The sequence below is a fragment of the Strongylocentrotus purpuratus genome, unplaced genomic scaffold, assembly GCF_000002235.5.
Source record: "Strongylocentrotus purpuratus isolate Spur 01 unplaced genomic scaffold, Spur_5.0 spur5_scaffold_6, whole genome shotgun sequence".
Taxonomy (NCBI): Eukaryota; Metazoa; Echinodermata; class Echinoidea; order Camarodonta; family Strongylocentrotidae; genus Strongylocentrotus; species Strongylocentrotus purpuratus.
Window position 1 is genome coordinate 33,996,161 of NW_022145612.1, and position 14,010 is coordinate 34,010,170.

Genomic DNA, 14,010 nt, shown 5'->3' on the forward strand with positions numbered 1-14,010 from the left:
AACCCCTTCTCCTCCCTCTACTCTTGGGTTCTCATCTTTTTCTTTTTATTTCTTTTTTCTTACCTTTTTCCTTAGCTATTATCGCCTTTTCCTTCTTTAAAAAAAAAATTTCTTCGTTCTTCACACAATACATAATAAGGTGTTTTTGTTTTGCTTTTCTTCTTTTTCTTACATGTACTTTGATACTTTGATAGTAACAGTGAATATGACTTTTTTTCCCCTTTTTTTTGAAAACCGATATATAATCATTTTGAGTTATAAAATTATCTGCATTGAACTTTGATGTGTTGCGGGATTGGCATAACTTTACTCTTTTCACTTAAACGATTTTTTTTTTATTTATTTTTTTTATTTTTTATTTTTATAAATGACGTTGATATATTATATTGTCAAACATTTACATGTACTTTGATACTTTGATAGTAACAGTGAATATGACTTCTCTTTTTTGTTTTCTTTTCTTTTTTAAATCTGTTGTTTTTACTTTTTAAATCATATTTCAACTTGGCAGAGATTCTTCTCTCTTCCTATTTTTCTTGTTCTACTCATTCTCTCTCAACGCCTCTCCTCCAATCTTATGAATACTCCCTGATCAACTTTTCTTTCTTTTTTCTTCTTCCTTCTATTCCTCTTTCTAGTTCCGTCTTTCTCTTTCTCTCTCTCTCTCTCTCTCTCTTCTCTCTCTCTCTCTCTCTCTCTCTCTCTCTTTCTCTCTCTCTCTCTCTCTCTCTCTACTTTTTTGATGACACAGAAGGTTTTTAATGTTTTTAATATTTGTAATATATTTAAATTTTAACGTAATATTTGTAATATATTTAGATTTTGATGTAATAATCGTAATATATTTAGATTTTGATTTAATGTTTGTAATATATTTAGATTTTGATGTAATATTTGATTCTCATTTTGTTTCATTATGCATGATTTACGTCATTCATATTTCGATCGTTTATTGTGTTGTATATATTTACTTTGTAAATTGAATAATTTCAGCTTCCCAGGCTGCATGTTCTTTTATTTCAATAAACCGAATCAATTTCAACAATTTCAATTTCAAAATTATCATCACCACCATCATCATCATCCCCGTCACTTTAAAGATAATATGTTCCAATTTGCAGCCAACATCACATTCCGAGAACTTAGCAGGAATTATGAATATGCACGTAATGTCCTTATATCTGTGGAATTTAAATGATATCAGTGTCCTAGTATTCAATTTGTGCAAGGGAACCCGTTTACTTTCTAGACTTCACTGTCAGACACTATTGATTGACTCCTTTTTTCCCTTGATGATAACAAAAGGGTACATGAGCATTTGCTTATTACACATCAATATATCGTAAACCACTTCTTGTAATGGCCAAAATTAAACTGACTGAATCTTTTCGCAGCACAAAACGTACAACCAATTGGTACTTCTGAAAATCAGACCATTACTAAAATGATTGCAATCTCTAAAGTCGATTCGTCAACAGTAGCCTACTATACTAACGGTCGTTATTTTCTAAAAAAAAAAGACATTTCAATCCCTTTCGTTCTAAATTAGTATTATCTGTCAAATGCCGGTGGAATTTAACCTTTTCATTTTTTGGCCTGCAAATAGGACATTATCTTTAACATAAAATTAAAGGTATTATAGTGTCCAGACCAATAGACCGTCAATTCAACTAATTAACCTTGAGTGATATTATCCATGAGGCCTACATTCTAAGTGAACTTGGACAGAGGCAAATTTTACATGAACCAGGAAAAATATTGCTATTCAGCTTTCCATGACCATAATTTGATGATCAAGTAATTGTCAAATTGAAGAAAACATGATATAGGCTACAGCCTATATCTTCTTCTTCTTCTTCTTCTTCTTCTTCCAGTGCAAGTTCAGTCCTCTGGGTAGAGTATTTTCGTACTGTTGTGTACAGTAACTGATCTTTGCGTTGAATTTTGCTCAGTCCCCTGAAACACAACAACTATCACTGGAGGGGGGGGGGCAAAAACTGTGTAAAACATTTGCGCTATACATTACTTTTATTTTTTTAAATGTTTGCAGAAATCACACAGCTATGAACAAGCTCTGATTGTTTTAGGTTCATCTTTATTTGCGATAACTTAAGCATAAAATAAGTTCACGTGAAGTGAGGTCTTTAGGAGAATGAATGAATGTTTAGGCCTATTAGTATTACTTTATCTTTCAAGTAGAGGAAATACGTCTAAATGATCATTTCCACGCTAATTACTACAATAACAAACTCGACACTGAACCGAAACAATCCAACAATCAAAGTGTACCCGGAAGTACCTTATCTTGGATGACGTCATCAGGAATCTATGATTATGCAAATCAGACAGGGTGTTTCCGAGCCCGACTCGTACGTGGAGTGGTAAAGTAGGACTATTAGAGTGAAAAATGGCGAAAACGTACGATTTTCTGTTTAAATTATTATTAATAGGAGACTCAGGAGTGGGGAAGACATGTGTTTTATTCAGATTTTCAGAAGACGCTTTCAATTCAACGTTTATTTCAACGATAGGTGAGTGTCGCAATGCAATAGGCCATATTGCCTGGCAGTGCAGTGTCAACTGATCGGAACTTGTCCCACTCCTTGGTGCGTGTGGCCGCTGAGGATGTGCTGTACTTATTCCTATGCCAGGCCTGGCTGCACTCAGTAGCACAACAGCCATTCTACGAATACGATAGACGTAGATAGCTGAGCCATTGCTGCATGTGTCATTGGTTATGTTTGAGTCCGAATGAACTGGCCTGAATTGTAAATGTGGTGAATGATATAAATTATAATGATAATAAATGAAAAACAACGATACGAGAGGGAGAAAGAGAATTTGTTTATGATCGATACTCTGATTTCGCCTAAAACCTGGGCCTGGCACGTAGAACTTTACGCATTGAGCGCTGTGCACTGAAATAACGCGCTCCCATTGGCTGATTCGCCCAAGCGGTTTCGGTTTTAAGTGAGAGAGGGCTCACTCAAGCAGAGAGCACAATGCCAATGACAATGCCAATGCCAAGTAATATTGCATAACACACCGACATGTCATGCTTTAATTAAACAGATGACGCACTTCACACATAATTGACACACACTTAGATTAGGTAGATCTAGTCTACACACATAAAAGAAAAATCAACAAACATTTTAAGTACAAATTGCCATTTAAAAAAAAAATCTAGATCTAAGGTTTGACTGGAATACCATGATTTTTCGCACCAGATCAAACAGAAAACCGCAAGCTTTCTCCTCGCACTTATAAGGTTGAACGAATTTGCAGCCAGCGATAGCTAATCAGAAAGGCCCTTGTACATGTAGGCGCCAATTTAGGAAAATGAGCCTGAGACCTGATGAATGTAATGCGCATGCGCTAGATGTAAGCTTAAGTTCTACGTGCTGGGCACAGAGAACTGTATAAGCGCTGAGCGCTGTAAATTGAGTTCATGTGCTCCCATTGGCTGATCTGTTCAAGTGTTTTTTTTTACTTTAACTTTAAGTGAGAGAGGGCGCACTTGCGCATAGAGCACAATGGTGCTGACCATACAAAATCTTACATAACACACTAACATATGATGCTTTATAATTATACCACTCCTACAATTTGGGTGTCTGATCACGCACTCTGTTTGGTGTGCTAAAACCCTTCCAAAAGAGATTGCACGCATCCCTATGCAGTCTACAGGCATTGCGCGCTCATGCAAAATTGGTCAATCTTTTTATTACCAATTGAGATTCAAACCTTTATCACTCGTTAACCTGAAGGTGATGCTCAACAAATGAGGTGTCATATATGAAAGAGCATGTTTTGTTCCATATGCCCCACATAAAAGGCTCAACTCTGAACTCTAAAATATCTTGATCAAAACAGTGATTTAAGCATTGTTTCCACTTTCATTAATTAAGCTCCTGAGTCTTAAGTTGGGCTAGACCGAATTTTCTGTCTCTTTCGTTCGTTAGCCTCTAAAGAGAGGAGCAGACCCTACCCAAATCAGAGGCCAATGAATGAAAGAGACAGAAAAATCCTTGATTTAGCTCATGCTGCAATCATAATTATAAACCTGTAGGTCATTCAGGAATCCCATGACTTCTACAAGCCGATTGCCTGTCTGATTACCAAGATATTTATGATTGAAAATTGAAATTACATTTTGCGTTTTCCTTACGGTTTTCATAACACTACAGTCTATTGGGGAAATGAGTACTGTATGATAAAACTGGTCATTCACAGATTTTTTTACTTTTTTGAGGCACTTCATGACCATTTTGAAGTGCAATTTTTTTAAGGCTTCAATATTACACCATATCACAGACACTGATAACATGTAGGGCCATGCATCTCAGATTTAACATTGTTAAACGATGCCTTTAAAGCCAAATTAGTATCTGGGTTAACTTTCCCTCAAATACAGCCCTCTAATACAGCTAAATGTAGCTACCTGTACATGTACATTCAATGAAACATGATGTATTTTAGCTTCAAATCTAAAAAGTTCTTGCTCAGGTGGTGTAGGATGGTGCAATTAACTTGCTGATAACACCAAAATCGTTTTGAATATTTAATGGTCATCGAAGCACCCACGTTGCCAAGCTCACTTTATCACCAAAAATTCACCCTCTTATTATCTCCTTTCTTTGTCAGCAGCTTTCGCTCAAACTTTGAGGAATAATCAAAATGGTCATATTGAAGTATATATGAAAAATTGTATCATTTTATCTTACATTTCATGTTCAGTTGTCTCTGAAAACTACCCTCAGATTATTTCCAGACATTTCCGGATGCATTGCTACATATTCAGAGACCTTTACGGAGCCGGTGACAAAATTTTCGCTGTGCCCATGACTTACTTTTGGAGATACAATGGAAAAAGAATGGGGGTGTTTTCAGAAATTGAAAACTTTGTAGGGGCAGCAACCCTAGGAGAAAAGTGACATGTGCATTGACACAAAATTACGTAAACCTAAGCCCGGCTTGGCATGGACACACACAGAGGCATGAGCTCGCAGCGCGCGGCACTGTATGGTACACTACTGCAGCAGACGATGTAGACGAGAATTTATATGTTTAACGCCGTATTATTCCGTCTCATTTACAGTAAAGCTATGAGGTTGATATCAGTGTAATTTAGTTTTATTTTCGTAATATACATTTGTTATAAGTTTTGGAGAAATTCAGAGGTTAATTCAAACATTGCAAAAATAACAATCTACACCACGAAATCATGTTGAAGCTCTTTGTACCAATCAACCCCAACAAAAAGTAGTGATGTGGGACTGTACTAAGTAGACTGTACTATCGAGCATAACATCAAAACCTGCGATGTAATGTGTATGACTCAGTAGATTAGTGCTCGTATTGAAGGTATTAAAATGCATTCTGTTGGATTTTTTTCGTATGGGTTTATAAAAATGACATTTTACTGAAATTTTAGTTAATGGTTTTTTAATAACATATTCCAAAATATCTGTTGTCCACAGGGTAGAAATGTGTAATTTTATACAATATTTCAAACTTTTTTCGTACAAAGTTTCTTGTCTTTTTGTCCCCATCAGTTAATCTGATTATTTCACTTTTCAAAAATTAAAGATCATTAAGATTCATTGTCATATATGCCAAAGTCAAGGCAGGTTTGCTGCAACACTTTCCCAGCAGTTTCACATAAACAACGTGTTTATTCAACAGAAAAGCAAGGTCAAATCCAAACGAAATTTTGATTTAATTGCACTGCCTGTGCAGGGCCTTTTAAATCTTTACTCTGTACACATTTGCAAGGATGTTTCCTTTTTCCAAGGATACCCTTTGGCTTTGAAGGCCGACACCAGACCCAAAATAAACTGCTGAAAATAGAAGCAGTAAAACCAGAAATACCAATCTATCTCAAACAGTTTGAAGAACATATTAAATGCAATAACTTGAGAAACGATTATAATCCATATCAAATTAAGGGAAATCGGCAACTCAACACGAGTTGATGACACCATTTTCCTGCTATTTATAATAGTTATATTTTCTAATTTCCTCTCCATAAATCTACCAGTACATGTAGCTTCCCATGTCTTGAGAGGGAAAATGATACAGATCACCTAGCAGTGATCTAAATTGCCTAATACTTGTGCAGGGTTTTTTCTAGTGCTGTAAGTCAGACGCTATGTTCGTGTTCGGTTCGGTTCGGCAGAGTTCGGCAATTTTTCACCCGAACGGGGTTCGGGGTTCGGTAATATAATAGCAAGCAGCGTTATAGCCACGGCGGTCGGCACAGGGCGGGCCGCCCGCCCTGCCGAGCCCGACCAGCACGGAGGACTTCTGCACACTGCTTCCGACCAGCACGAATTTCACATTAAAAACTGCTCTAAACGTAATTATTTGCGAAGAAAAATACTTACATTCGTATTTCCGTCTTGAATCGTCTTTTATTTTCAATTTTAAAAGAATCATGTTTTCAATTTGTCGATAAATGATATTGTTTCAAGATTTTCCGAGACGGTTTTTGTCTAATGTTGGAGTCATGAAAGCTCCCATCTTGAACAGAGACTCAGGCTCGTCAATAACTGTTTTTTATAAGTTTTTATTTTCAATAGGAAAAATATGAAATCCCTATTTTTCCTGGATAAATAAATACCATACTATAATATATATTCATTTCATTATTTATATTGTAACATTTGTTCGATATGGTTACAATTAAAATATTAATTTTTTTGTTGAGTGGGTTTGAGCTGAACCTGTTTTGATCACGCACATGTATTCTTGTTTATATGGCTTGCGATCGCGACGTAGCATGGTCAGGATTTGAGATTTAAATGGCGCCAGTGAAGTTGCGCCCACCACTGGATAGGCATAAATCACAAAGGTGGAAAATTGGAAAAAAGTAAATATAAAATGAGCAATCATGACATGAAAATTAGGTACAAAATGACAAGTTTATTAGCTTGCAAAAACGTTTACATTTTTCTGCCGAACATCCGAACCAGGCCTTTGCGTTCGGTTCGGTTCGGTTCGGTTCGGAAGTGCCATGTTCGGTGAACTTCCGTTCGGTTCGGCGGTTCGGCTACAGCACTAGTTTTTTCATGCTCGTACTTAAATGTATATTACAGACTAGAATGATTTTTGGAAGTTTACAGTTATTTTATATTCTTATTTTAGTTAGTTATTTTAGACCAGTACATACAATATTATCTAATTACCTATCTTCTCTTTCTTACAGGTATTGATTTCAAGATTAGGACTATAGAATTAGATGGTAAAAAGATCAAGTTACAAATATGGTAAGTACCAAGTCTTATTCATCAAAAATCATTGGATTTAGCATGTTCACAGTTATGCAAAAAAAGAGATGTTGAAATTAGGATAAAATGTAAATTTTCCCATATATAAAAATAAAATAAAAACTGATTATTTACATTTTGGTTCAGGGCCTACTGATTACTTTGTAATGAGAAACAAGACCTGGCACCTATACCTATTCAATATTCCCAATTCCTATTCTCTATTTAAACTTCTTTATTATTATGTTTTGGGGTTGTCCGTCCGTCCGTCCGTCCGTCCGTCCCGTGATCACGTTATCTCAAGAACCAACTGATAGATTCCTGCCAAACTTTATTCATGTATTAACTTGAAGAGCCAATGAATTGATTAGATTTTGGGGTCACAAGATCAAAGGTCACAGGGCTCATTATATATATGCAAAACTAGCTTGTGATTGCGTTATCTCAAGAACTGATTGATGGATTCCTGCTTTACTTATGTCATGTAAGACTTGTAAGTGTCTTGCAGGGCCAATGAATTGATTAGATTTTGTAGTTACAAGGGCACAGGGCTCATTATGCATGCAAAAACAGCTTATGATCACATTATCATTAGAACAGATGGATAGATTACCATGAAACTCAGGACATGTATGTATCTTGCTGAGGCAATGCACTTATTAGATTTGGGGGGGGTCATGAGGTCAAGGTCAAAGGTCATGGGGCTCATTATGTATGCAAAAACAGCTTATGATCACATCATTAGAACAGATGGACAGATTACCATGAAACTCAGGACATGTATGTATCTTGCTGAGGCAATGAACTTATTAGATTTTGGGGGTCATGAGGTCAAGGTCAAAGGTCATGGGGCTCATTATATATGCAAAAATAGCTTGTGATCACATTATCATTAGAACCGATGGATGGATTACCATCAAACTGAAGACGAGGACATTACCGGTATGCATCTTGCAAAGCCAATGAACTGATTAGATTTTAGGGTCAGGAAGTCAAAGATCAAAGGGTCATACATGTTTATGAGAAATAGCTTGTAATCACGATATTCTGAGAACCTTTTAATGGATTACAATTAAACTTGAATTTGAAAAAATTGCTTCTGTTTTGGTTTGTGAAATCGCTCTTTGGCAGAGGCATCATTTTCGACTGCGTGCAGACAAAGTTCCATCTAGTTACTCCTTTATATTTGTATTCTACATTCCTTCAGTTTTCCATTTATATATCAAGTTGTATTTTCATCGGATAGGGTCTTAAAGCATTTGTTGCTGGAGCATGTACATCATTAGATGGGAAAGACTGATGACTTACCTACAATTATACTTAGTGAAGTGAATAATATTGGTATTGATTTGTTTACAGGGACACAGCAGGCCAGGAGAGGTTCAGAACAATCACAACAGCGTACTACAGGGGAGCAATGGTGAGCTTTACTTTCTAGTGTGTCACATATATTATGAAAAGATAAACACACAGGCCTGTCTTAGTGACCACTACTGAATTAAGGTCACCTCTCTCACATTTACTGTTGTCCTGAGAGAAAAATAGGCCTATTTACACAGCCCAAACACCATTTTAAAAAAAACCTAGATTTTTTTTTTTTTGGAGTGCCTTGTACACCATTTTTGTTGTTGAATTTTGCACATGGATGCGATGGCGCGGAAGCGAGGAGAGTCACATGACCAAAAAACAGAATTGTGTCAAAGTTTTGAGAGCGAGCATTTACACTGCAAAAATCTGCAAATTTTCAGCAGGCGTTTAAAAAAAAACAACTCCAGAAGTTGATTTTTGTTGTGTTTGCAACAACCGATGAAACACCTGAATGTGAGACAAATTGATTTTTGCTTGCAGTGTAAATGCAACTTATAGACTCTGGATGTTGTTTGTCTCTCATCATATTTTCATAAGAAGATTTTAGAAGTTGGCTATAAAAAGTTGTTTGACCATGTGCTGATACTCCTCAGTGATGACCGACAATATATATGTATACACTGTACAGAATGTGTAGAGATGTGAGCAGCTTGATGTACATGAAAATCCCCCCAAAAAAGTTTCTCATAAGATTAGGAAGCAAATCAATGTTATTCTACAGTTGTTTTAGATAAATTTGGAATATATAACACTTCAAAATACTTGATGATTTAATCATCATGACAAGTGCTCATAAAAGAAATCGGTCTGTATTACATTTAAAGAATTACTTGGTCCAAAGCACTTCCACGTTTCATAACACTTTGTTTGTACAACTTAATCATCACAACTACTCAAGTGGTTTTTTTAGCCAAAAAAAAAATAGTGAGAATTATGCCAGTTGTCACTTTTAAACCATACCAATTTTACAAGACTTCATAAAGGTACAAGTATTATTTGTATATTCATTATTTCATTATTGTCTTTTTTGTCTTTCAGGGTATCATGCTTGTATACGACATCACAAATCAGAAGTCATTTGACAACATCAGGAATTGGATTAGGAATATTGAAGAGGTGAGAATGAGGTTTTTAATTAAATATTGCAGGTATACACTACAAATCAAGATGAAATCTATTGACAGCAATTTCTCAGCTACTAGGCAATGATTAAAAATAATGTCAGGGCAAAGCACTGTGGGTGAATGGCACATGTTATGTGTGCTGAATCGAAGCTTAGATCTCCATTCAAGTTGGGAGGAGAAGGGGGGTGGGGGGGGGGGGGTAAAGGAGATGGGTAAAAACTGCATTCAATAGATCAGATCAAAGCTGTACTTAAATTTGTGGTAGCGTCTTTTCAGAAATCCTTGTGATTAATTATTACATTCATGTATACCGTAAGAGAGATTATATTTGAAAAGTTAAAATGCTATAATGTTCGTCAAGCCCAGCAACGACTAATGCATGCAATCCGCACCCCGACCACCAAAATACAATGATCCTCGGCAGGCGAATGTGATCATTCATTTCCAGGCACTCCACAAAGATATGCATTTAATCTGAATACATTACCTAAATGGTATTTGATTAAAACATTAAAAATATAATCTGTGAGTAATTTTTAAAAAGACAAAATTTAAAATGTGTATAGTAAGCAAATATTAATCGACTACGAGGGTAATGGTGCAAACTATCATCGCCGAGGTGATCTCAGGACTACTATCTTCCCGAGCCGCAAGGCGAGGGAAGATGGTATCCCTTAGATCACCGAGGCGATGATAGTTTGTATCCATTGCCCGTGTAAAGGAGGTTAATATTTGTTTTACATCCCACATCGGCAATAAGGTCTATTTAAAGTGAATTTTACATTATAATAAGAACTGATTCTGCGGACAGTTTAGCTTCAGCTAGATTTTACAAAGCGCAACATGCATACATGTAATACAGTCGATGCGCGCTCATTTGACATTGACGTTGACTTTGACATTTCGCGTAACCTACTTTGCTATGCGTATTCAATGGGCAAGGGTGGGCAAGTGGGGTAGCAGCAAAAAATTACTTTACAAAAATACTATCTCAGGTAGATAGTACTTATCTATACCTTTTTCGTGCTCTGTACAATCGCAATGCAAACAATTTTACATGAGGGATATAATTCATACTAATTAGGGGATAAATACATTGTTTTCTTCAGTTCAACATGCTGTATATCGCACAAATATGTTATTTCTTACTTCCAATAGAGAATATTAACATTAAAATATATACACTGTACAAATAAAAAAATTGTTCAAAAATAATCATTCAAATCGGTAAATGCATAGGAGCAAAGTGACTGAATAATTTCCACAGTTTATATTTGTGACCCAGTTCAATTCAACGTGTTGTATATTGCCCAAATTGCAATTTCCAAAGAATGAGAATTAAAGCCCCTGTAAATGCACCAAGAGCTCCAATAGAAAGTGTGAATCTTGAGTTGTGAAAATACAAACTTATGCTAAAATTATTATCAAATTTGTCACAACGGGTTAAGAAGTAAGGCATTGGAGTGCATTGGAGCAAAATAACTTAATAATTTCCAGTTAACATTATTTATGCAGTTCATAGCCAATATTCATTCCATATTACAAAAAAGGGAATAATATTCTTCAGACCAATGTGTTTGAACACTGTATTGCACAAAGATAAAAATTTATGACCCAGAATGAAAATAGACCAGACATCAATATGTAGAGTATTAATATTCTATAACAAGAATTACAACCCATGCTGAAACCATTAACAAACATATCATATGGTTCAACGTTATGCATCAAAAGAAGTCAATTGCCAAAGTCAATGTCCTATACCCAGTTACTCAGTTCATAGTCCATATTCATTCAGCAATCTATGAAAAAATGGGACAGGACTGTTTCTATAAAGTCTGTTAGTTGGTTCAACACACACACGCTGTTTCCTGAGAACTCTACGTTGTTCAGCTGGGTTGAACCATCCGTGCATTGTGTTCGACTTAAAGGTATCACAAGCAAATGAAAGACACAACTGATCCTGACGGTCAGACAACGTCAGCAAATTTGTCAAAGTAAGAGCATTTTGGTAGGAAATGTAACGATTGGACAGAATGATTTGTAGGGCACGTTTCTGGACTCTCTTAATAGCCATTGCTTGTTGCTGGGCTGGGCCACCCTGCCTATAAATAATGTCCCAACCTAAATTTTTCATCATATCAAATTGCGTAATGCAGGCGAGACCACCGAGAGGGTTTCCCTTGTTACTGAAAATAGTAGGCTTGATGCCATCTTGTGACTTTATACTATGAAGTCACCCATAAAAGGGATCTATTATCAAGTGTAGATTAGGAGAGAAAGGCTTTCTGATCCTCTAATGAGCATGATAAGGTCATTACAACATGAATGTACTCTAAAGACACCTTCATTGAAAATCCACAGATATATACACACTGAAAATTTCGTTTTCTTTTAACTATTGTCTAGCATTTTCTTTTTCTAACATTGGTCTTTCTTTCTTTTTTTTTTTTGGGGGGGGATTGATCTATGCATCAGAAAATGTCTTGTGAAACTCTTTGATTGTTCTAATTGTTTTCTCTGGCAGTATGCCGGTGGGGTACTTTGGATTCAGCAGCGTTATGCTGCCGCTGCGTCATATTCTTGTGTGTGCTCCAACTGCCACATTCCTTGACGGATTTCTTTCAAATTTTGAATGGAGGTGTATCGTGGTATAATCTCAACACCTATAACTTTTGGTGATGCTGCTCCCAGTGTTCCATCTTATAGGGTAAAAGGCCATATTTTTGTGGATGGTTTGTGTGCGCTCTATAGGCCACATTTCTCAAGGGATTTCGTTCAAATCTTGGTGTAATCTACAAGCTTATAGATTTTGGTGATGCTGCCTCCAGTGTTCCGTCTTTTATAGGGTTAAAGGTCATATATATGTCTTTTATGCGCACTGACTGCCACATTTCTTGACGGATTTCTTTCCTTGTATGGAGGTGAAAAACTCTGCTTCCAACCAGCACTAATTTCACTTAAAAAACTGCTTTAAATGTTAATATTTGTGAAGAAAAGTACTTACTCCGTCTTTATTCTTAAATCACGTTTTATTTGCAATAGTACAAGAATCATGTTTTCAATTAGACAATAAATTATTACAGTATTTGCCGAGATTTGGCGTGTGTTGTTGTGTAATGTTACCAATCATGAAAGTTTCCATATTGATTTTCCGATGTACCGGTATATGTTATTAATACACAGAGATAACAGCCTAGGCTTGTACGATTACTGTTCTTATGAATGTTTATTTTTAATAGGGTAAATACAAAATTTTGTAATTTTCCAGAATAAATGAATTAAAAAGATATTGATATAATTAAAATATTCCTTTTTTATTGATTGGGTTTGGGCCGAACTTGTTTTGATCAGCGGTTGGTATACACGTGTATTCATGTTTATAGCTCGTGATCGCGATGTTGCAGAGGACAGGATTTGGGATTTTAATGGTGTCGGTGAAGTCGCGCCCACCACCAAAAAGTCTCTAGCTATAACACTGCATGTAGGCATAAATGCATGTGATGATGAGCACGACTCTGACTCAGGAAGTGATCCAAACAGAGGGTTTCCCCCAGCGACCAGTGGGTCTTGATTTGCCAGGGGGTGATTAGTCATTCTACTGCCTATACTCCAGCTATCACTAGCCAGACCACAGTTACCTAGCTCATTCATTCATACAGGATGATCTGTCATCAAATCCTCCACCCAGGTATAAGTAGTCTGCCTTAAAACGACCTTCATGTTTGGAAGGAGAAAGAAAGAGAGAGAGAGAGAGAGAAAGAGAGAGAGAGGGAGAGAGAGAGAGAGAGAGAGAGAGAGAAAGAAAGGGGGCGATGAGAGATTGAAAGGTAACACCTATGTTTAGAGAGAATAAAAGAAATAGGCATACAATGTAATTCTCGCTACCGCAACTACGGTATTTCGGCCATAGAGGGCAGCACCAGCCACGGGTTTTAAATTGGCAAAGTCAAAGGTTACCATACAAACTAAATGGGTCGAGAACTGGAAAGTCTGATGGAAATGATAGTTTTGGAACCAAAACAGTTCGTGATGGTGCCTATTATTGATCTTATCAAATCATCGAGGTGAATTCATGTAAACGAGAAACAAGAAAAAAACCATAACTTAGTAAGATATTTGACCAAACAATTTGAATAGGTTTGTACTGTTTTGTAGTTTTGTAGTTTTTTTCTATGTATGTCTTCCCAAACACAAAGAAAATCAGGTATGCCAAGAGAAAGCAAAGTCCTCCTTTAAAAAGAAAA

The 14,010-nt window shown here is 36.2% G+C and overlaps 1 protein-coding gene across 2 annotated transcripts in view; it reads left to right on the forward strand.

Moving 5' to 3' along the window:
• Positions 1-14,010, forward strand: part of rab8 (GTPase homolog) — a 34,586-nt gene that overhangs the window by 9,317 nt on the left and 11,259 nt on the right. The window contains exons 2-5 of one of the 2 annotated variants that reach the window (NM_001123503.1): positions 2,380-2,531; positions 7,211-7,271; positions 8,631-8,691; positions 9,678-9,755. In NM_001123503.1, the coding sequence (NP_001116975.1) occupies positions 2,408-2,531; positions 7,211-7,271; positions 8,631-8,691; positions 9,678-9,755 (324 nt within the window). In that variant the 5' untranslated portion in view covers positions 2,380-2,407. Of the gene's footprint in view, positions 1-2,330; positions 2,532-7,210; positions 7,272-8,630; positions 8,692-9,677; positions 9,756-14,010 lie in introns of those variants that run through there. The other variant, XM_011684556.2, reaches the window with a different exon arrangement.